Source organism: Erythrolamprus reginae, chromosome 1 (genome assembly GCF_031021105.1).
Source record: "Erythrolamprus reginae isolate rEryReg1 chromosome 1, rEryReg1.hap1, whole genome shotgun sequence".
NCBI classification, from domain to species: Eukaryota; Metazoa; Chordata; class Lepidosauria; order Squamata; family Dipsadidae; genus Erythrolamprus; species Erythrolamprus reginae.
In genome coordinates this window covers 356,599,491-356,623,040 of record NC_091950.1, presented here as the reverse complement: position 1 = coordinate 356,623,040, position 23,550 = coordinate 356,599,491, and the positions used below count along the sequence as shown (strand labels likewise).

At 35.4% G+C, this 23,550-nt stretch overlaps 1 protein-coding gene across 1 annotated transcript in view; it reads left to right on the top strand.

Moving 5' to 3' along the window:
- Positions 1 to 2,720: 2,720 nt before the first annotated feature.
- Positions 2,721 to 23,550, top strand: part of LOC139161611 (calpain-13-like) — a 141,420-nt gene continuing 120,590 nt past the window's right edge. The window contains exon 1 of the mRNA XM_070740987.1: positions 2,721 to 2,941. Coding sequence (XP_070597088.1) covers positions 2,939 to 2,941 — 3 coding nt within the window. The 5' untranslated portion in view covers positions 2,721 to 2,938. The remainder of the gene's footprint in view (positions 2,942 to 23,550) is intronic.

Below are 23,550 nucleotides of genomic sequence, written 5' to 3'. Positions count from 1 at the left end.
ATTCGTCCTCCTCTTGTACTTCTTTCCCTTCTTTCTAAATCCCTTTCCCTTTCTTTCCCTCTCCTTCCCCAATCACGCATGCTATATAAGTAAACTATAATTGCTAGAATGTACATTATATATATTCCCTTTATTTTTCTGTACCCTGTTTTTAATGTATATAACCAATAAACATTTTTTTAAAGAGAAGGCTCTCCCCCTAGGTCACACCAAATGACATTGACGGAACCTGGAGGAGGTTGCTGGGATTCATGTGACAGAAGGCGGTCACAGAGATATTCATGGAAGGACACTAGTGAAATATAACAATGTTTCTTAATCCAAGGTACAGCTGAGGCCTCTGTATTTGCACTTCCTAAAGACAAACGCTGACAATCAAAAAATGGTATCATGCCAGCCTGAGAGCCTCCCAAGCCAAGCTGCTGATAGGACTTTCTAATCAAGCTGGCAATGAATATTTTCTTAAATCGCATTAAATCAAGATACCAGTTGCAGACAATCAATTATAGCACATGGAGGGGAGTTTACCTGCTATTTCCCAAGATAACCAGTGATTAATGGAGTATACCTGTTATCAAGATAAGTCAGAATCAGGTATATTTATCATCTCTGAGCTTCTTGCTAAGAAAAAAATATATCAGGAGGCCTTCTATATATTCCTTTTATTTATGTTGCATCAAAGCAGTGAGAATAAATCCATCTAGTTTAATTTAACATGCTTCTAGCTAGAGGTTCCACTAGAAACAAGCAGAACACCATCCACTATCCATATTATCTTGAGAGTGAATCTGGATCTCTGAGGTAATTGTCCAGGTAATGACCGGAGCCTAAGGGAAGATTGTCTGGTTTATAATATGCCATAGTTCAGTAGTGAAATGCTCCCGGTTCACTTGTGCATGTTGGTCATAGGGGAGCCAGTCACGAAGGGAGTGTGATGCTCCGCCCACCTGCCCAGACGCCACCATTTGGGTTCTTTTACCCTCTGTGCATGTGTCCAGGTGGGTGGGTGGGGCCTCACGCTCCCTTTGCGACTGGTTCTCTTATGATTGACAGGCACGTGTGAACTGGGAGTATTTCACCCCTGCCCTTTAAATCAAACAAGCATTCTTTCCTTTGTTTCCCTATTAAATCTTAGCAGTTCTGTGAACACTAATTTTATCTGGTTACTACATTTTGAGGAGAAACTTAAAGGTAATCTTCCAAGCTTTTTTCAAAGCTGTTCCCATCGTATAGACATCTAGTTGAGCTGTGCAGATCTCTAGTGCTGTTTTGGTAGAGTGTTTTCAGATCCTAAATAATTTTGAATGGATTTTAAAAAAAAGTTATCAAATGAAGATAGAAATCTCTCTTTGTTTTGTTTAAGATTTTAAAAGTCTGATAGATTTTGTTTAAGATTTTAAAAGGTCGGTTCAGCAAGTTATCCTAGATAGAGGCAGATGTATAGTCTCCTGCTTGGGCAGGGGGCTTGATTAGGTTTTTTACTACCACACTGTGGGCATGGCTTATATATTCTCCCCCCCATCCGGGCAGTAGCCCACCCCTGGTTAATCTGTTAAAAAATTGTAAGCAGGACTGTTAATGCTTAAAAAATTTGGGAGGAAGCCACTGACCACCTTTATAATAAAAAAAAATAAACCAAAAAGTGATCCCATAATGCTTCTTCATTATGTTTTTTGTTAATGAAAGGAAGCCAACAGAATTATTACAACTAATGTGCTAAATAATAATAATTAATAATAATAATTTATTAGATTTGTATGCAGCCCCTCTCCGAAGACTCAGGGAGGCATACAAATCTAATACATTATTTAAAAAATGCAAAGCAATAAGAACTCTTATATTGACTAGTATAATATGGGAATTATCAAACAGTGGATCCACGCCTTCTTGGAGTTCACTACTATTTTGATTGGGCTCCTCATAGCACCCAATCAGCCTTACATAGGCAGGGTAGGACATTGTCATGTATTCCAGCTTTTCTTCTTCGAAACTCAGTTGACATCTAAGGTACTAGAAAGTCTGAGAACCCAATCATACATTGATTAAAATGCTTTTTCAAAGTAATTTCATTTTTTTAAAAAAATTCTTGCCTAGCCCTAAATAAATCATAGCCTATACAGTGGTACCTCTAGATACGAGCTGCTCCACATGCGAGTATTCCAAGTTACGAGCCGCGACGCGAGCGAAATTTCTGTTCGACACCCGAGCTCAAAGTTGGGCTACGAGCCAAGCTTCCGATAGGTGGCACAAGAATCTCCTTGCTTCCGGTTATCTCGGCGCGAAAAACAAAGTTTAAAGGCATTTGTTCGAGATGCGAGTTGATCGACTTATGAGCTTGGGTCTGGAACGAATTAAATTCGTATGTCGAGGTACCACTGTATTCATCGGTGGAGTTGTGCTAATTCATGTACCATTCTTGGATTGCCTTTTCATTTCCTTCATGAATTTTTTTTCATTTCATGCAATAGCTGATGCGGGGGAGGGAAAGCCAAATTAAACTTGGTAGAAAATCGAGGACAAGAACTATACAACACCCTGAAAAAAAGAAGTTGAAAACTGAACAGTACTATATTGTACTTGAGCTTTTTTTATTTTCTTTGACCTTTAATCCACAGCTCATATTCACCCCAGCAGTATTTACTCAAGGTGGTGATAACACATTTTACAAGGTTGAACTTTGTTTATTTACAGTATTATGTTGCTAGAGTTAGTAACTACTCTCATCTGAGGAATTTTCTAAATAGACAAATCATAACTTTATTTTCCTGTTTCTCAAGAAAGAAAGAAAAACAAAAAACCGTTGACACTTTTGCACAAACACTGGAAGAATTAAAAGATGGTATCATCTACTGAGGCACAGTGTTGCGATTGATATTCCTTAGAGACTGCATCTGAGGAGCAAGAAGGATCATTCTCTTGTGCAGAAGCTCAGGCCAAAATGGTATGTTTTCAAAAAATACTTCATTCAAATTCTTTCTGGAAAATACCTAAAGGGAATAATATTTGTATACATGTGTGAGGGAATAGAGGAAGTGCTAAGATTTTTGCCACCCACCCTCCCACCATCTCAGCTTCCTCTTTAATTAGAAGAAACTTCTAAAAAACTTACATTTAGGCATGGGACTAATTTTATCAGTCTTTTCATGAGTTACGATCAGCTTCCACAATCCTTCTGCTCATGAAGAATGCATTACTTCAGCAAAACGACTTTGGAACCATTGTGAATCTGTCTGTCAATTATTGGGGCGGGTTGTGCGCGCCGACACTTTTCTTTCCAAATATTTGGCCCCTTGTTCCACCTTGATAGGATATCAGCAAAACAAATTGTGGGCTGCTTATACTGTTGATTGTATAGAACAAGTTCATTGAGGGAATTAGAAACTGATTCTGAGATGGGGAGGGCAGGAAATCACAAAATAAAAAGAATGAATTTTATTCTGGTGGAACTTTCTTCTAGTGATTATCTGAGAGATCCTAGCAAATAAACTTGCTCTTTTGGTCAAACAGAAGAGAGTATTTTTAAGACTTCTTTTTCTGTAATCTTCATTGAATCTAGAGTTTGAGGATAATATTTTCCTATGGGTAGGGTATTGGCTATGGAGGCTAACCTTTTTATTCTAAAGGCAAAACGATTTATTCTGCCTTAATGCAAGAAAAAACCTAGCCGCCCCAAGTCCATGGAGAGGGGTGTCATATAAGTCCAATAAATAAATAAATAATAAATAAATGTTACCCATCCCAGGTATGATAAAAAGAGAGCTGTGTTAGGCATTGGAGGCAAAAAATAAAAATAAAAATCAAGTGGTGCTGATAATCATATTTTCAACAATCACATTTTTTTTCATAAAGCATCTGATGAAGTGAGCTGCAGTTTACAAAAGGTTATGTCTTCAAATAACAATTTGCTGGTTGCAAAAGGTGCTACCAGAGCCATCCTGATTTTTTTTCCCAATAAATTTTATTAATTTTCTTAAAATAGACAAAACCGACAAACATACATTTAACATAAAAATGGGGTTATATCTTCCCCGCTTATTCTAGAAGTAAAATTTCAATACAGAAAAAAAGAATACATTCAAAAAATACTTAAAATCAACTTATTACTTTAAATGAAAAGAAGAAATTTGTTTAACCTTTTGTAATAAATCTTCATACATAAACTAATTCTAACATAACTCTTAAATCATATCCCTGCTAATTGTAACATAAGACTTAAATCATATCTCTGCTAATACAATTTCTCTTATTTATTTATTTATTTATTTATTTATTTATTTATTTTTTACTTTTAATATTTCTTCTTGTTTATCCATATATACACTTTGTTCCATATCTCATAAAACTCTGTTTCTTCTTGATCTTTTAACCGTCTTGTCATCATATCCATTTCAGCGCAATCTAATATTTTCTTAATAACTTCCTCTTCTTTGGGGATATTTTCCCCTTTCCAATTTTGCGCATATATTATCCTGGCCGTGGTCAAAATATAAATAACTAAATGTAAAATTTCTTTCTTATATTTCTGATTAGTTATACCCAGTAAGTAAAATTCCAGGGTTATTTCTATCTCCTGTTTTACTATTTCTTTTATTATTCTTTCTATCATTTTCCAGTAAAGCTTAACTTTGCTGCACATCCACCATTGATGGTAATAGGACCCTATTTCCTTCTTACATTTCCAACATAGTGGAGAAATCCTTGGGAACATTTTTGCTATCCTATTTGGTAGGAGGTGCCACCTATAGAACATTTTAATTTGATTTTCTTTTAGGGAAACTGATTTTGTCATTTTTCAATTTGAAATCCAAACATTTTCCCATGTATCTATATCTATTTGTTTACCAATATTTTTGCACCAACTTATCATGTTATCCTTTAAGGTAAAATCTATATTTTTATGGGCAATCATATATTTATAAACTTTCCCTATTAATTTAGTCTGGTTAGTAACTAATAAGTTACCTAAGAAGTTTTTATTCTTATTAAAAATGTATGTCGTACTATCTCTTTGAAATCTAGACTGAATCTGAACGTATTGCCACCAGTCAATTATAATCCCGTCTTCTTGTAGTTTATTTCTTGACTTTAATTTCATTTGGTCGTCTAATAATTCCTTGTATCTTATTATTTTCATTTCCCTTATTGAATTTGGGTGTGTTATTGCTTCTAGGGGGGAAATCCATTCAGGAATAGTCAAAAAATGATTCTTTTTTATGTCTTTCCAGACTTCCAACAAATACTTTCTTATTGTATGTCTTTTGAAATACGTATGAATTTTATCCTTATCATACCATATAAAGGCATGCCAACCGAGAATAAGATCGTGTCCTTCTAATTTTAATTAATGTTCTTTTATCTTCTAATGCTATCCAATCTCTAATCCATGTTAAGGCGGCTGCCTGATAATATAATTTCCAGTTAGGTAAAGCAAATCCTCTGCTTTCTTTAATGTCTTCCAAGATATTTATCTTTATTCTTGTTTTTTTCCCTTGCCATAAGAATTTTTTAACTATCATTGTTAAGTTTTTTTAAAAAAATTTCCCTGGGATTTATTGGAATAACCTGAAACAAAAACAAGATCTTAGGTAAGATGTTCATCTTAATTGTGGCAATTCTCCCCAAAAAGGATATTTTTAAGTTGTTCCATATTTCTAAGTCTTTTTTAATTTCTGCAATTAATTTCATATAATTGTCATTTTTTAATGATGTTGTTTTTGATGTTATCCATATTCCCAAATATTTAACTTTCTTAACTATTTTCATGTCTGTAATATGTTCAAGTTTTCTTTCTTGAATTTTATTCATATTTTTCACTATAAATTGTGTTTTACTCTTATTTATTTTTAATCCTGCAACTTTTCCATATTGTTCTATTGTCTGCATCAGTATTGGGGCTGTTGTTATCATATCTTCTATTATAAAAGTCAAATCATCCACAAATGCTTGGACTTTATATATTTCTTTCCCAATAGTCAAACCTTTTATTTTAAGATCTGCTCTTACTTTTATCAATAAAATTTCTAAAGATAAAATAAATAATAAAGGTGATATCGGACATCCTTGTCGAACTACTTTACTTATTTCAAATGTTTCCAGTTGCTCATCATTTACAAATTTAGTACCGAATCTCATTTTGTTTAGTTGCATTTTTATAAAGGTCCAATTAACATTGTCAAAAGCTTTTTTGGCATCAAGGAACATTAATGATACTGTTTTTTCATAACGTTGTTCATAATATTCTAATGTGTTGATAATCATTCTAAGATTCTTTTTAATCTGTCTACCTGGTAAAAAACCGTTTTGATCATGATGGATTTTCTCATTTAAAATCCTTTTTAATCTATCGGCGTATATTGTAATGAATATTTTATTATCAACATTTAATAATGATATAGGTCTGTAATTTTTAATATTTTCTTTTGCAGTTCCTGGTTTATGAATTAAAGTTATTAAGGATTCTGACCATGATTTTGGAATTTTACCATCCAGTCTGCTTTCACTAAAGATTTCCAACATATTATTTATTATTACTTCACTATTTATTTTGTACCATTCTGCCGGTATGGCATCAGGTCCAGTGGCTTTATTATTTTTTTTGCTTTTTAATAGTTGTAAGAAGTTCCTCAATTGTTATTGGACTATCTAAACTTTCCTGTTGTTCTTCCATTAATTGCGGTACCTTTATAGATTCTAAATAATTAAAAAACTTCATCTTCACTAATGTCTTCTTTTTTGTATAACTCTTTAAAAAAAATTGTACTATTTTTGCTTTTTCATCTATATTATATTTTATTGTTCCATTTTCGTCCTCTAACTTTTTAATTATTTTGTCTGTGCTTCCTTAGTTTATAGGCAAGCCATCTTCCTGGCTTATTGGCTGTTCTGTCTGTGTGCCCCCAGACTTCAACACCAACTGAAAAAAGCAGCCAGACACACTGGTAAAAAGCAAAGTCATTTTATATCTTTGAAAACAAACACAGAGAACAAAAACTGTTCTTACAAAGTGGAATGCTATGAGGCTTCACAGAAGAGTCACGACAGCCAGACAATACAACAGGCTTCTTGCTGGCACACACACCACTGTAGATAATAAAACCCACGCCTCCCCCAAGTTTTCAGCCTTCGAGGCCACAAACCAGAATCAGAAACGCCAAGGATCGAAGCAAGGTCACAGAACTCCCAAAAGATAACTCTCCACAATACAGGAAGGGCGGGCCTGCCTTTTCAACCTTTCTGAGGAGAACCACACCCAAACCCAGCTGTTGCCTATTAGGGATGGAAATACCTGGCTAATTGTCCCCTTCGTTGGGAGGCCCTTCTCTGCCTCATATCGATGATGGCTTGTGCGTTCTCATCTAAGGATTCCAGGCTACTCGCTGGGGAGAGCTCCCCCCCCAGGGGTCTCAGGCTGTTCTCCCTCCTCTTCGTCCTGGCATTCCTCTTCCCCGTCTGCCTGGTTCTCCTTCTCCTCCTGTTCCTCGTCCTCCCCCTCTGAGCATGGAGCCGGGAGAGTTCCAGCCATTCCCTGAGGAGCCTCAGACAGAATCACAACAATTGGCATATTCAAAATAATGTTGTTTAGCTCTTTTTATCTTTTCTGCTATTTGATTTTGCTCTATAAGTTTAATTTTATGTTTAATTACTTCTATCTTTCCCTTTAGCTCCTTGTTCTTAGCATCTTGTTGCGATAAAGATTCTGCTTGTTTTAATTCAGTAATTAATTGTTCATATTGTATTTTTTTTCTTTATTTACCTTTGCTGTATACAGCCATCCTGATTTTTTTGCCTTTCCAGAAACAAATTTATCATTCTAGGTTCCTACTTTGCAGAAGAGGGATGGAGAGGGTTTTTTAAAAATTAATTTGCATTTAGATTGAATCAGAAGATTTTTTTTTCTTTTTTCTTTGACTTCTGGTGACCGAGGGACAAGTCTATGAAGTCTTTTGGGCAAGGTTTTTCAGAAGTGGTTTGTAATTTCCTCCTTGGTGGGGAGAGAAAATGACTGGCCCAACTGGTTTTGGGCTTAAATGGGACCAGGATTTTCAGTCTTCTGGATTCTAGCTTGATGCCTTCACTACACCACCGGACTCTGTAGCTAACCCCAAGATTTAGCTAGAAGAGGCAGGGCCACATTTTTAATTAGTCTGGTTAAATGGCATTGAAAAATGAAATAAATAAATAAATCAGGGCATAAAGAAAAATCAGAGGAGTTCTTCCTTTAAGGGGCATTTTTCTTAACCTTTTCAGAACTAGGGTCTTCCTGCTTGAATGTTATTGAATCCTTGTGGGGAAGAATAACTAATTTTAAGCAAAGTGTCTGGAAACGGGGAGAAATCTCATCAATTGTGAGTGGAATTGCTGAATTGCAATTAGATACAGAAAACCATCCTTCTGTTCTTATACCATCTGATCAAGGTTGCTTGTGGAAATAACAGCTGAAAATCTCTACTATGCTATTAGACTATATTTTTTCAGGCTAAGCATTAATCCATGCCCCCTTCCCAAGTTAGTTTGTGCCCATAATCTTACTTAAAAAAACAGGTATAGAAATGAAACAAGCATAATTATTATGTAAATTATGCCTTTTTAAAATAAAATCTTGAATTTATGTAAGAATGGGCCCCCGGGTGCTGATATGCAAAACCAAAATTGTCGGATTTGCTTAGTGAGATATCTATAAACCCAACTGTTATGGTTTATAAGCCTTGCTTTATGGATTAGCGTTATGTACAAGCTAAGCTACTATGGTGTGTTTTCTAAAATATATTTAAAAGAAACCATAGCTCAGGCCGATAGACTAATCAGAAATACACTCGTTGAGGTTTTTGAATAAAATGAATTAGAGAGGAGGCAATTGCAAGCACCCAGGCTGCATTCTTTCTCTTCCTATTTGACGTAAAAGAAGTGTAGCAGCACAATGTAACACAAGAAGACAAACCAGGGTGTAAAAAAAGGTGCAGGAGCTGGACATGTTGGCTATTAACAGAAAAATAAGATGAAATAGAGGGGATAGACAAAACACACTTAAGACAGAAATGTTCTTTCCAAATATCTTAACATACTACTAATCAGGAGTGGGCTACTGCCCGGACCGGGGCGGGGGAACGCAGTGGGGTAGCGAAAATGGAGCTCCACCCCAGAGCACCCAATTTGCACTGAAAGATGTTTAAAGAAAATGCATAAGCCATGCCCACAGTATGGTAGTAAAAATTTTGTTAGCCCTTCACTGCTACTAATGCATCAACATTAGAAAAGTTGATGTGCTGCTAGTATTCATATAGTAAGGGATTAGGCAATAGAGTGATAAATAATGGTAATTGAATACTAATAGTAGAGAGTATAGTATATTGATTGGTAATGATTTAGAGTATAAACATTGTCATAATAATAGTAATTAAAGAATAGTAGTATATGGTAGTAACGATCATGGCAACTGTATAGAGTAGCAATAGAATAAAATAAAATATAGAAAGCATTTTCATATCACTTTTATTTTTGTTTTCACAAATTAAAACCTCTACCCAATCCTTATAAAGAACCTGCCTGTCCAGGGTCTGGTGGGTTTGTGACTCTCATGAGTCTAGATCAATCTATCTGAGCATGATTTTAAAAAAACCTGTCACAAAACCTCAAGTGAAAGAAAGCTATATGGCAGTGATTGTACATTTTCCAGTTAAATTACATAGCAAAGTTTTTGAGTAGCGCCTATTTTATATACAAAGTGTAATAGTCATCTTATAATGAATACAAATAAGAAAATCCCCTTTAATAGGATTAAAGACCATGAAGTGCCAAAATAGTATGTATGACTGGGATTTGCATACAATATCTTTAGCTTAATGTTGATCTCCCAAGGCATTAACAAGCAGTAATTGTACCAGGAGTGGCTTATTTACAGCTTTTTCTAAGTAATAGATAATTACAGAAAACAGCAGCACTTTAACAAACAGAGGCTAAATTGCAAATTAGAAATAAAATTGTGGTGAACACAAATTATGCCACAAACCAAATGTGTAGATTTTTTTGCCCAGTTTTAATGAACCTATCAAGAATAATTTCAATTAGAAAATTCATTTATACAATGTGACTAGTCTAGCTATAACTGTGGTTATTAAAGATTTCTCCAAAAGGTGTCAAGTTTTTTATTTAAATCTGATTTTTTTCTCCTTTCTTAAATCTGATTTTTTTTCTTCTTATTTGAGATTTTTGATAACTTGATTTAACAATAATTGGTTTCCTTTGTAATGCAATCTATAGAGTTCTACATGAGAATGGTTGCTTGCTTACAGATGTTTCATTACCTGACCAGGTAATAGCATCAGTTCAAGTGAGCATGCAGTTTCCTCCCCTTTTATGTAAAAGCAGCTTGCCCTCTCAAGGGGTTTTTTTTTTGGAGGAAGGGGATTCTTCCTTGGTGATTCTTTGATTAGAATACTGCTTTCTGCCTGATTGTTTGTCTGGTATTGATCCCTGCTTATTTGAATATTGGCTGATGGAAGGGATATCGTCTAATCGTTTTGTTTCCTTCCTAGATTTTTTATTTTCTCTTTTGTCTTTTTTATTGTCTCTTTTGAATGTGTGTAAATGTGGTTTATCTCAGTGGGTCCATTGATGGTTCATATAGCAGTGTCCCGCAATCAATATTCAACCAAGTTTAGAGGGGACCAAGAACGCCAACGTTCAAATCTGAGCTACAGATACTCTATTAAAATAACCCATATCCATATATTTTATTTTATGTATTTCAATGCATATTCATTAATAAGGGTCTAAATTTTTCACCAGACTCTCAAAGGGGTCTATGATATAAAAAGCTTAAGAACATCTGCATTAATTTTTCCTGAGATTTTAAAAATACATTGGACATGTCAAAATACAATGGATTTCTACAAAGTATCCTATGTCAACAGGTCTACTTTGATCATCTGATGGTTTTTACAGAGCCTGTATGGGCAGATCTTTGCTGATGGGGGGGGGATTTGAATGGTGTATAGCTACAAAAGATCCTCCAGTTAGATGTACATGTACAAAAGGGAACGTGAGAGAACTCAGTTTGCCTAGCCTGGTGTCCTGCAGTTGTTTTGTTCAGCCTCCTTGTATTTCTAATCCAATTGGCCATTGGGTAGAAATGCTGGGCGGAAAGTGAATATATCTGGGTGGCACTACATTAGGATAGGATAGGATAGGATAGAATAGGAGAGGAGAAGAGAGGATAGGATAGGATAGGATAAGATGGAATGGGATGGGATAAAGTAGACTAGACGAGACGAGACGAGAAGAGAAGAGAAGAGAAGAGAAGAGAATTCTTTATTGGCCAAGTGAGATTGGACACACAAGAAATTGGTCTTTGGTGCAGATGCTCTCAGTGTACATAAAAGAAAAGATATATTTGTCAAGAAGTTTGAACTAATCTATTAAAGTTCTTTGTGCCTGGCTATGGATGCTGAGACCAGAACCTGGGACATTTTACAGCTAAAACATGAGCTCTGTGTCTTGGTAATAGCTCTTCCCAGTAGAAATAGTCATCTATAATAATAGTCATTTAAATAATAGTTTCACCCAATCAATCCCCAGAATGAATTCTATCACCTAAGACTTTGAAAACTTCCATATGTATACTACATTTTTCTTTTGGTCATGTTTACCTGGCTGAAATTATGTTGTTCTATAATTTCAGCTATAATCAAGTCAGTTCTCATTCCATTCTTCTTTTAGCTTCCCCAGATCATCACTTCTTTGCACAATAGAGGACAATGAAGCTGCTTCTGTTGTATAGGAAATATCTTTGCTCCCTAGCATCTAAACCATCTAAGTGCTTGTTGAAAATGCAATGGCTGATGTTGTCCCTGTCTTCAGCTAACGCTTTATGACAGTAAAAAAACCCAAAAACCCAAAACAAAAACAGAATTTATTTTATTTTAAATATTTATGATGCTTTTCAGACACTTAACAGCTTAAAGCAGTTTAGAGAAATATTAAACTGATGAAACTTCAATAAAAAAAACAATGCAATAAATCAGAGGAAGACAGCAAGTTCAACAACAAAACACTTGAAAAAGCTTGGGAAATATGCTCGATGGCACCTTGAAACATACTTCTTAGAAATTATTAAATGACACCCTTCTTCATCAGATGCCAACTTAGAATAAAGGGACAATAAAACAAAACAGTCAGCTGAAGGCTGATCAAAAGAGACCATTGTAAAACTGTTGAAGGGATAGTAATGCGTACATAAAATGAGTGTGTGTGCATAAATAGGATATGCATACTTCAAAAATGATTCAGAAGAAGTGGTTTAGACCTTGTGAAAGCAAACCTGAAAAAAAAAACGCTTCTGCTGCTTCTGCTTTATGAATAAAGAACTGCATCATCTATAATGAATGGATCTCTTAAAGCAGCAGCTGCTGCAGCTTTTTCAGGCCTGTGTAGAAAGTTGAAAAAAGTTAAATTGCTTTAATGTATAAAAGAATGGTGCTATGCGTTCCTTTATAATGTAAAAAGGAAGAGTGATTTCTGTTAAATCTACAAAAATAACCAAAGCCAAGGAAGTGGTTGGCTCATTATTTGGAGGAAAATAATGACAGTCAGTAGGGTGAAGGCTAAGCTTACACAGGTCTACCAAAAAAATTTTTTTTTGTAATCATCACAGTTGACCTTGTACTTTTCTGAATAATTTTCTTTGTTCTGATTTCAAAAACATATATAGTTTTTCTGTAGCAGATATAGTTGCCACAGAGCATCATCATTATTATAGGGTATAAGAAATATACCATCAAACAGTAACAGCGAAAACAGTGAAAACACAGGTCTACAAAAAAATTTTTTTTGTAATCATTGCAATTGACCTTGTACTTTTCTGAATATTTTTTTTTGTTCTGATTTCAAAAACGTATAGAGTTTTTCTGTAGCAGGTATAGTTTCCACGGGGCAGCATTATTATTATAAGGTATAGGAAATCTACTGGTGACATTAAGAAAATGGTAACATCAATACAATAACATAATAACAAAAATGCTTCTATGTCAGAAACCTTATGTGATAGACCAAAACTAAGCATATTTTTGGAATCAGCGCATCAAATACCATAAAACAGACATTTTACCTTTGCTGATGATTTTTTTTGTGTTGACCAGTGTTATCATTTGTCATCTATCTTGTCACAAAAGAAAAAAAGTGGTCCAACTTGTCAGAAGGCCCACTGATATGGGTAAAAAAAGAAATGTAGATAGAAAGGATCTTGATAGATTTGAACATAAGGCCCTATCTAATGATGCTGTGCATACCTTTCTAAACAGGAAGAGTAATTTCTGTTGAGTCTACAAAACCCAGTTGGGGAAAAGTAATAATAATTAATAATAATAATAATAATAATTTATTAGATTTGTATGCCGCCCCTCTCTGAAGACTCGGGGCGGCTCACAACAATTATAAAAACAATATTATACTGGCACAAATCTAATATTAAAAAAAAACTAAAAACCCTATCATAATTAAAAACCAAACAGCACATACATACCAAACATAAATTATAATAAGCCTGGGGGAAAGGTGTCTCAAATCCCCCATGCCTGGCAGTATAGGTGGGTCTTAAGTAGTTTACGGAAGACAAGGAGGGTGGGAGCAGTTCTAATCTCCGGGGGGAGTTGATTCCAGAGGGCCAGGGCCGCCACAGAGAAGGCTCTTCCCTGGGGTCCACCAGACGACATTGTTTAGTCGACGGGACCCAGAGAAGGCCAACACTGTGGGACCTTATCGGCCGCTGGGATTCGTGCGGTAGCAGGCGGTTCCGGAGGTAAACTCATCATTTACTGATTTCTTGATGGACAGTTTTTAAAATCTGATTTATGGATACTCAGTCCAATGCAAATTACTCTCTTGATGGACATTTGAATGCTGAAAAACTAAGTATACATCACTGATCATCACTGAAATAGGAGTGTCAGATACAATCAAAATCAAAGTAAAGCCATCGTTTTTTACAGACTTTTCTTGGAGGAACTGTGGGAGTTATGCTGACAGAATTTCCCAGGACAGGAATGCCAATTATGTCATCTGCTTAGCACAAAGCTTGGAGAAGACAAAGCAAGATGCCTGTTGAGTTAGGAAAAAAGGTGTGGGGGGGAAATGAAATGGCCAGATTTACATAGCAGTGAATATAAGACGTGACTGCATTCTCAAATTGATGCTGGGCTATCAGCAATTGAAAATAGCTTTATTTTAGATTGCGGTGAAAATTCTCATTTAATCAATTTATCTTCTGTCAGGTTAGCGCCAGAGAGACTGACAGTAAGATTCAGTGAAATGTCTTTCTAAATATACATACACGACATTATATTATGAAACATAGCTCTTTGAGTAAGCTTTTGATTGTTGAAGATATTAATTCATTAATATTCTTCGCTGAGTTTGTAACTCAGAATGTAAACTGTTTAGAAGCCTTATTAGTCATTTAATCTTCATCAACATCATCATCATAGCTGGTTAAATAGAAGGAACTGTATCTAGAATCAGAAAGATAAGATAATCAAAGCTAAACGACATGAGCCATGGACTCAAGGAAGAATCAAGTCTAGCCAAGAAATGTACAAAGGGAGGAGTATGGAAATAAATAGGGAAAACCTGAAATTTTGGGACAGATATTATGTTATTAGTATTCCTGAAACCTGATGGAATTAATGTCTGAATCATGGTGGTAGAATATAATTTGTCCCAAAGAACAAATTGGCAGTACAAAAAGAGAGAGAGAGTGAGTGAATATTGCAATATATGTAAAGAATGACTAAATTTATATAATTTATGATAGCTATGGTAAAAAGCTTGCTAAAAGTGTCAGGGCAAAAATTAAAAGAAAAGAAAAATGAAATTCTTGCAGGTTTGGTTTATGAGTTTATGCCAAAAGCACCCAACCGTGCTGAAGATATAGATGAAATCATATTTTCACAAATCAGATAACTGATACTATGTAGGAAACACATTACTTTAGTAATGGGGAATTTCAGCCACCCCCACATCAGCTGGAAATCAAAATCTGTAGCAGGTAGAAAGCCAATTGGTTCTTGTTGTGCCTTGAGGAAATGTTAAGGTCCCAAAAAAAATGTAATAGGGACCTAGGAGATCAGATATATTGGAGTTAGTAATAAGAAATAAAGCATTGCAAAGGTAGGAATTGTAGAAACATTGTAAAAGTGACTATGTGATTCTAAAATGCAGTATACTATAGGAAGAAAGAACAGAAAACAGATTTCTGTTTTAGATTTCAAGAAAATTTACTTGAATAGTCCAAGGGGAAAACAAGGAATGATTTTAATAAAAATTGTGAAAGGAACAAATCTTTCAGAAGGGTTGTAAAGTTCTGAAAAAAGTGATAATTAAGGTCCAAATGCAATAGCAAGGAGAAAACAAAAGGAAATAATTAAATAATTAAAGTTGCATAAAAAGCTGTCTGATATATGGAAAAACAATACAAATAATTTTTTTAAAAAGAAAGAGAAGCACATATGAAAAACAGAATATCAGAGAAAAGCTTGAAATTGTAATAATGGGGTAAGGAAAACTGAAATTCAGCTTGCAAATCAAAATCAAAAATAGTAAAACATGTTTTTTTTCATATTTATGGAACAAGAAGAAAGCCAAGGAAGTGGTTGGTTGGTTCATTAGCTGAAGAAAATAATAACAGTCAATAGGGTGACGGGTGACCTCTTTCATTATCCTTTATCACCTGTCTTGTCACAAAAGGAAATACTGTAGTAGTCCAACTTGTCAGAAGCCATACTGATGTCGGTAAAAAATAAATGTAAATCAAAAAGAGCTCGATAGACTTGAGCATAAGGCCCTCCCTAATCATATGCAATCAGTGGTGAAAAATATAGTGTTCTGCATTCAAGTAGGTAGGAAAAGCCAAATGCCAGGGGATAAGGTAAGAGGTGCCTGAGCTGTATTGAGAAAGAAATAATGTCAGGTTCACAGGAAGTGATAATTTCATTCTGCGTCATACTGGGCAGACCACACTGTATCAATTTTCACTCACCACAGTTCAAGAAGGATGCTGAGGAATTGAAGGAAGGCAGAGAAGAGTGACAAAATGGCGAGGGGCTTGCAGGCTAAATCAGATGAAGAATATTGAAGGATTTGGGCACATTTAACTGAAAGTAAAAAAGGCTAAGGGAGATTTTATAGCATTCTTGAAGGGCTGACACAGGTAAAAGAATGTGGGTTTATTCCCTAAGGTAGTGTTTCCCAACCTTGGCAACTTGAAGGTATTTGGACTTCAACTCCCAGAATTCCCCAGCCAGCGAATGCTGGCTGGGGAATTCTGGGAGTTGAAGTCCAAATATCTTCAAGTTGCCAAGGTTGGGAAACAGTGCCCTAAGAGAACAACAAGAACCCATGGGTGAAAATTTATACAGAGAGAGAGACTCTAGTTTATTATTATTTTGTTAATAATTATTATTCTGATAGTAAGAATTATTAAACAGTGGAATAGCCTGCCTTCTGGAATCTTGGGTGTTCCATCATGAAGGTTTTTCAAGCCAAGGTTGAATCTAAATAAGAGAAAGCAAACGGCAATCCCTGTAATGTTCATGATACTTTTCCAGTAAATAAATGAATCTATCTTCACTAGAAAACTTTGCGTAGGGGATTTTGATGAAAAATTCACAGAGATAGGGGAAGGACATTTGACACATGTTTTAAGTAAGCATCTATGGAGATTCTCACTCATTCAGGTCATGGTTGTCCCAAAGGTGCTTTTTCAAGATGCAACAGACTTTCTGGTTTTTCTCTTCACATTCAAGAAGTAGCTCAAAGTTGAAGAATCTTCTTGGACATGAAGTGAAACGTCTCCAGAGAAAAACCAGAAAGTCCTGTTTTAAGTAAGGATCAATCCTGTTTCATGACTGCCTCCTCCCACTTAGGACTGTATGACTGTAACTTGTTGCTTGTATCCTTAAGATTTCTATTAATATTGATTGTTTCCTTATTGCTTATTTGACCTCTAACACAATCATTAAGTGTTGTACCTCATGTTACTTGACAAATGTATCTTTTCTTTTATGTACACTGAGTGCATATGCACCAAAGAAAAATTCCTTGTGTGTCCAGTCACACTTGGCCAATAAAGAATTCTATTCTATTCTATTCCATTCCATTCCACTCCACTCCACTCTACTCTACTCCATTCCATTTCACTCTATTCACAATTTCAAAGTATCTATTCTTAGTAGCAAAAACTGTAGCAGCAAATACTTTCAAAATAAAAATGATGATGATAGCAATAACAATGGCAGCTTTAAAGAAAAAGGAGGCATTTGTGGCTTAGCTACTTATTCATTATAGAAACAGTAATAAGTGTTCTCAACATAGCAATTGAATAAATTCAGACTGAAATCGTGCAAGCCTTATTTTTCTTTTAATAAAAAAGAATGATGAAAGAAAGAAATTTGTTTTCTATAATAATACAAAAGAAAACCTGTGGGCCTAGGGGATGGGGTCTGAGTCTTTTATAGCTGTAATACTGGCACAAATCACAAGGTGGTCACTTTTCTGGGTTACAGAATGCAGTGATTAGAAATGCCTCTCTTTGTGTGCCAGCAGAGAAGGACCCAGAGGGAATCAAGGCCTGGTGCTGTTCAGCAATTGGCAGAAGTTTGTGACATCCCCAGGGAGGAAGCCGAGGGTACAAAGCAAAGCTCCACACTGTACGGTTTCCTGCTTGAATGGCCCGCTGTATCATATTTTATTTTTTGTCTTAATGTCTCAACAACTTCCATATTTCATGCCTAATTCTCCTAAAATGCATGCAAAGCAGAACCGTGGATTAAAAAAATGTTTTAGACCTGTGATGATAACTAGAATTGTAGAGATCCTTCCAAGCGGTTTTTATATAGTACTTGGCTGTGAAAACACATAATTAGCCCACGGTTGAAGATGTGGATCCGTTGGTGGGGTGGCTTGGGCTTGAGTGATCAGTCTGAATGTTCTTAGGATTCAACTTCTCTTCCTCTTTGTTCTTTTTATTTTACAAATTGTTTATGGATTGGTGAAGTTAATTACATTTTCTCCATTACGGTGGATAAATCATGATGACACATGGACAATCCTAGTTTATTCTGTACTGCAAAATAAATAGCCAGCTGCAGGCAAATCCTATATGGCATGCAATCTTTTGCATCGCTAAAGAAATTAAAATGTATCATCATCAAAGAAGAGAGAAAGAAACCAGGGTTGCCTGGAATAAACATATGCTCATTTATGGGAATGGTTATAGTTTTCATATGTAAAAAAATATGTGTATAAATACAAATGCAATGCTTTCACAATGGGGAAGAGTGTGAATAAGTGACCTATGTGCTGCATCAGTTTTCTGCCCAAGTTTAGATTCGAAAGCAGGTACACCTTTATCAGAAAAAAGAATTGTAATAAGTCTCTGCTAGGCTTAAGATACTCAAGATAATAACCCCACTGAAACCCCAAATAGCATACTTCATCCTTATGTTCCATGAAATTTTAGTGGCCAAAGTAGAATAGAATAGAACTTTATTGGCCAAGTGTGATTGGACACATAAGGAATTTGTCTTGGTGCATATGCTCTCAGCATACATAAAAGAAAAAGATACATTTGTCAAGAATCATGTGGTACAACACTTAATGATTGTCATAGGGGTCAAATAAGCAATGAAGAAACAAGCAATATTAATAAAAATCTTAGGATACAAGTAACAAGTTACAGTCATACAGTCCTAAGTGGGAGGAAAAGGATGATAGGAATGATGAGGAAAAAAACCTAGTAGAAATAGAAGTGCAGTAGAAATAGAACAATCATCCATTAAGAAAGCAAATCTTTATTAATAGAATAACCAGTTTAGTTAATCAGAGAAATTTAGTGATGGATGAGATACTATTAAAAATGGGAAAATATGGGCTATACTCTCATTAGATGGCTACAGAACTGATTGAACAATCTAACCACTGTGTATCATCTACCCTTTCAGTTCATCCATGTATATCAAATTATTTATCAGATTTTTTAAAATTCACAATTTTCACAACTGCTATCAAATATCCCAAAAGGTTCCTTTGTCTCATTTAGCTTATAATTGTTGCTTTAGATTTAAAGCATTTATTTCATGTCATTTAATCGTGTTTTCTTTTTGGCAACCACCAATCTTATATTTGAGTTTTTCCCACTACAGTTGAAATTTCCAGATATATGGCTTGTAGTTTATTTACTATTCTGCACAGGGCTTCCCAGTTGTATGGTCTTGCTCCCTAGTATTGTGGTTGGTAATCTCCAACTGAACATTTACAACAAGGCATCTTTTACATTTAATTTGTTTTGTTCATATAATACCAATATATATATATATATCTACACAGAGAATGGAAGTATGTGAGTGGGTGTGTGGGAATCTTCAAAACAATCTTATCCAGGTAATTAAAACAGAGAGATTAACTTGTATAACTTAATTACTGAAGCAAATTTTCAGTGATTTGCTGAGATACTACTATCTAAAAATCCTCGCTATAGAACAGATGGCACTCCAGCAGGAGACAACTATATGTGAGCAAAGAAATGAGGTATAAGTAATTATGGCATTTAGAAATGATATGTGTAGATGTATACAAGCCTAATTTGAATGCAATGCTTAATACTCACACTTTCCTCTATCAAGAAACTTCCCACTTATCTCACTGGATATTTTCTCCTATTATTCTAATTTTTTTGCATTCTTGTACAATGATTTTTTTTTCAAATGGACCAAGGAAATAGATGAAGTGGCCAACTCTCAGAGCTGGGCTTATGGGATCCGTGAGATAAATAACTGCTTATAAACATGAAAATATCCCTCCAAAAAGATACCAGATGTTCACATGACTCACAATTTTGTTACACCTTCAGCACAGAAACCTGAGGTCCATCTTTTCAATAAAGCCACTTCATTCAGATCCCCAGCAAAGCAATGCATTTTCAAAGGTCCACTCAGGATTAATGACTACTATTACGGAGGCATTGAACAGATACCTCTTCTCTTTGCTTTAGTTCTCCATTTCAATATTATGATGTAAATTATGTATGTTAACCTGCCAGTGCCATAATTAGCAGTGCTTCTAATTTGTTGAATCCATTTTGCTAAATTCAGTATGCATCAGATCTTTTCAGGCAACCAGCAGCCATTTATTTTCTGAACTCATTGGTGAAATCTGAGGGAAATATTAGAAAAATCTCCAGGGTGCAATTACATAATTGCACCGGACCAGATTATCTCAGGGACTGCCTTCTGCTGCACGAATGCCAGCGACCAGTTAGGTCCCACAGAGTGGGCCTTCTCTGGGTCCTGTCAACTAAACAATGTTGTTTGGCGGGACCCAGGGGAAGAGCCTTCTCTGTGGCGGCCCCGGCCCTTTGGAACCAACTCCCCCCAGAGATTAGAATTGCCCCCACCCTCCTCGCCTTTCATAAACTTCTTAAAATCCACGTCTGCCGTCAGGCATGGGGGAACTGAGATATTCTTTCCCCCTAGGCCTTTACAATTTACGCATGGTATGTCTGTATGTATGTTTGGTTTTTATAATAAGGTTTTTTTTAGTTATTTTAATATTGGATTGGATTGTTACATGCTGTTTTTATCATTGTTGTTAGCCGCCCCGAGTCTACGGAGAGGGGCAGCATACAAATCCAATAAATAAAATAATAAATAAATAAATGAATGAATGAATGAATGAATGAATGAATGAAAGAATGAATAAATAAATATTTGCAGTCTTAAGTGACTTCTAATAATCATTCTAAAGTCATCAATGCAAGATACGTTAAAAAAAACAAAGTATGTGACACATAATATTTTTTTAACATAGGATTTTATTTTATCAATGGTTAGATAATAAAGATAGAAATTAGAAATGGGAAGAATACTATTATATACAAGTAAAGAATATTATTAGTACTGTTATGTAAAGGTATATGTAAAATGATTCAGACAGCACACTGTTTACTAAATACTTATATATGTTAAAGAAAAATGTATAAATAAAAAATATGTATCCTAGTTTGTTGGTTGGCGTGGGAATTGCAGCCTTAACTTGATGGGTTTATTTAATTTAAGCTGTATATAATCTACTGTGACTCTTCTTATGTTTTTAGAGTGGACACAGCGGTGGGCTATGAGCCGGAACACTAAATTGCACTCGCCACCACAGCTCGTAAGTTCTTGCGGGACCAGCACGATTTTGCTGCTGCACCTGTGGAGATAGCAAAATCGTGCACAGAGCTACAGGTAAACCTCACCGAAACACGTACAGCAGCTACCTCCACAGGTAATGCAGCAAAATCCTGCTGGTCCCACAAGAACTTACGAGCCGCGGTGGCAAGCGCAATTTAACGTTCTGGCTCATAGCCCATCGCTGAGTGGACAGTATTAATCCAGCTAAACTAACAAAAAGCAGCTTCCTACAATTACAAGTCTAAATATCAGGGGTAAAATTCTTCAGGAATTTTGAGGAGTTTGGAGAACCGGCAAATACCAACTCTGGCTTGCGCCAGAGTGAGGTGGGAATGGAGATTTTGCAATATCCTTCCCCCAGGACTGGGGAGCAAATGGGGATTTTGCAGTATCCTTTCCCTGCCAAGTCTACCAAGCCACACCCACAGAATCAGTAGTCGAAATGTTTGAATTTCACCCCTGCTATCTATCTTTGGCAAGTGATGAGGCTCTTTTTCTCTGCCAGGAAATTTTAAATGGCAGGGAATTCTCCCTCTGACATTTGTTCATATGTCTCCCCACACCCTTTCTTATGAAGTTGACAAGATTCTTCTGCGGCAGAGAGACGACCAAAATGCCTCATTTTTTTCCCACTTCACTTGCTAAATTATTCCCAGTGTGTTGAACAATGTAATTAAGCATACATGCTTACATGCTAAAAGTTCTTTCTGTTCTTCATCAAGAGGGAGTGAAAAGAAATATTGGGCATGTGTTAGCCCCAGTCTTCAAGCTCTGTTAGTTTTAATTTGAACTGTGGAATTAGTCATCAGTTTTTCTGGGACTGCATTAGAAGAAATAGCTCTTTGCATGAAGGGACTTGAGCTCTGTTGCAAATGAGTATTTGTTAAGGGGAAACCATTCTCTTGTCATGTTATGCTGTATTACATATGATTTATATCCATTGTAGGATAAATGGGACCAGGAAAAGAATATTAATTCTTAGTGTCGGTGGAAGCTTATTTTGGAATGTCATCTTTGAGAAGGAGCTGCTTTCCTTAGTTAAGTCAATGTAGAAAGTAATTAATCAGTTCATGGAAAGTTCACCTTTGTGGCAGAGAGCTAGTGCAAGATGCAAAATCAGTCTGCAAAGAATCCAGGTCTAAATGTGTTGCTTAAGATGTGCAACCATCTGGTTCATGGGATGAGGGAAATTAACAGATTAACAGAATTGGAAGGGAATTTGCAGGTCATCTAGTCAAACCCACTGCCCAAGCAGGAGACCCTACATGTGCTTCCACCTAGGTTAGAACTCACAACCTCCTGATTGTGAAGCAAGAACTCCACCTCTAGGCCACAGTAGCTGGACTTAAAAAAGGGCTTAAAGTAGTTCTGGAGGAAACTTTGAAGTTGGTGTGAATGCAATCTTATATAGATCCATTACTTTAGTCAGATTCAGAATTCATTTTCATCCAATAAGATGGTGTCCAGTTAATTATTCCAGTGGTTTTACTTTTATTGGGCAAAGCATTTGTACATAGAAGCAAGTGGATTGAAAATCCAGATTTTATTTTCAAGTGCAGGGAATCCTGCTTGTAACAGATCCAATTTGACATCCACATCATTCAGTCATGGGCTGCACACTTTCATAGCCAAGCTGTTCCAATAAAATCATGATCTTTAGCAGGGTATTTAATCAACTTGCAGAGAATGGAATGAAGGACTCCTCTGAATTGTGCATGCGCTTTACCTGTGAAAGTTGGCAGGAGACTGGGAAAACAACAACATCAACAACAACAACAACAATAATAATAATAATAATAATAATGTAGTGTTGTACTGACATAATAATAATAATAGTAGTAGTAGTAGTAGTAATAATAATAATATCTAATTTATTATTATTATTATTTTGTGCATATTTCTTTAAAAAAATACTTTATTAATTATATACATTAAAAAAACAGAGAAAAGACAAAACAACAATACAACATTTACAGAATGTATATACATGTAATTCTGTAAAGGAAAAAAAAAATAATAGTAATACTAAGAAGATGATAACATATATACACTCAACAAAAATAAAGCATTATGCTTTATACATGGATTATTTTGGTATCAGAGCTTAATATTTACACCTGCTAGGTGTCAGTGTGCTTGATTTTGCAGCTCATTCATTTATAGCAGTATTTTCCCTTTGTTAATTGTTACACATATGTCTTGTTGACTTTTCCGTTAACATATCCTTTTTTATGAAATTATTTTCATTTTCTCTATGGTATAATAGTGCCTTGTAGTAACAATATTTTCTCTTATTAACAATATATAATTTGTTAGATTTGTATGCCGCCCC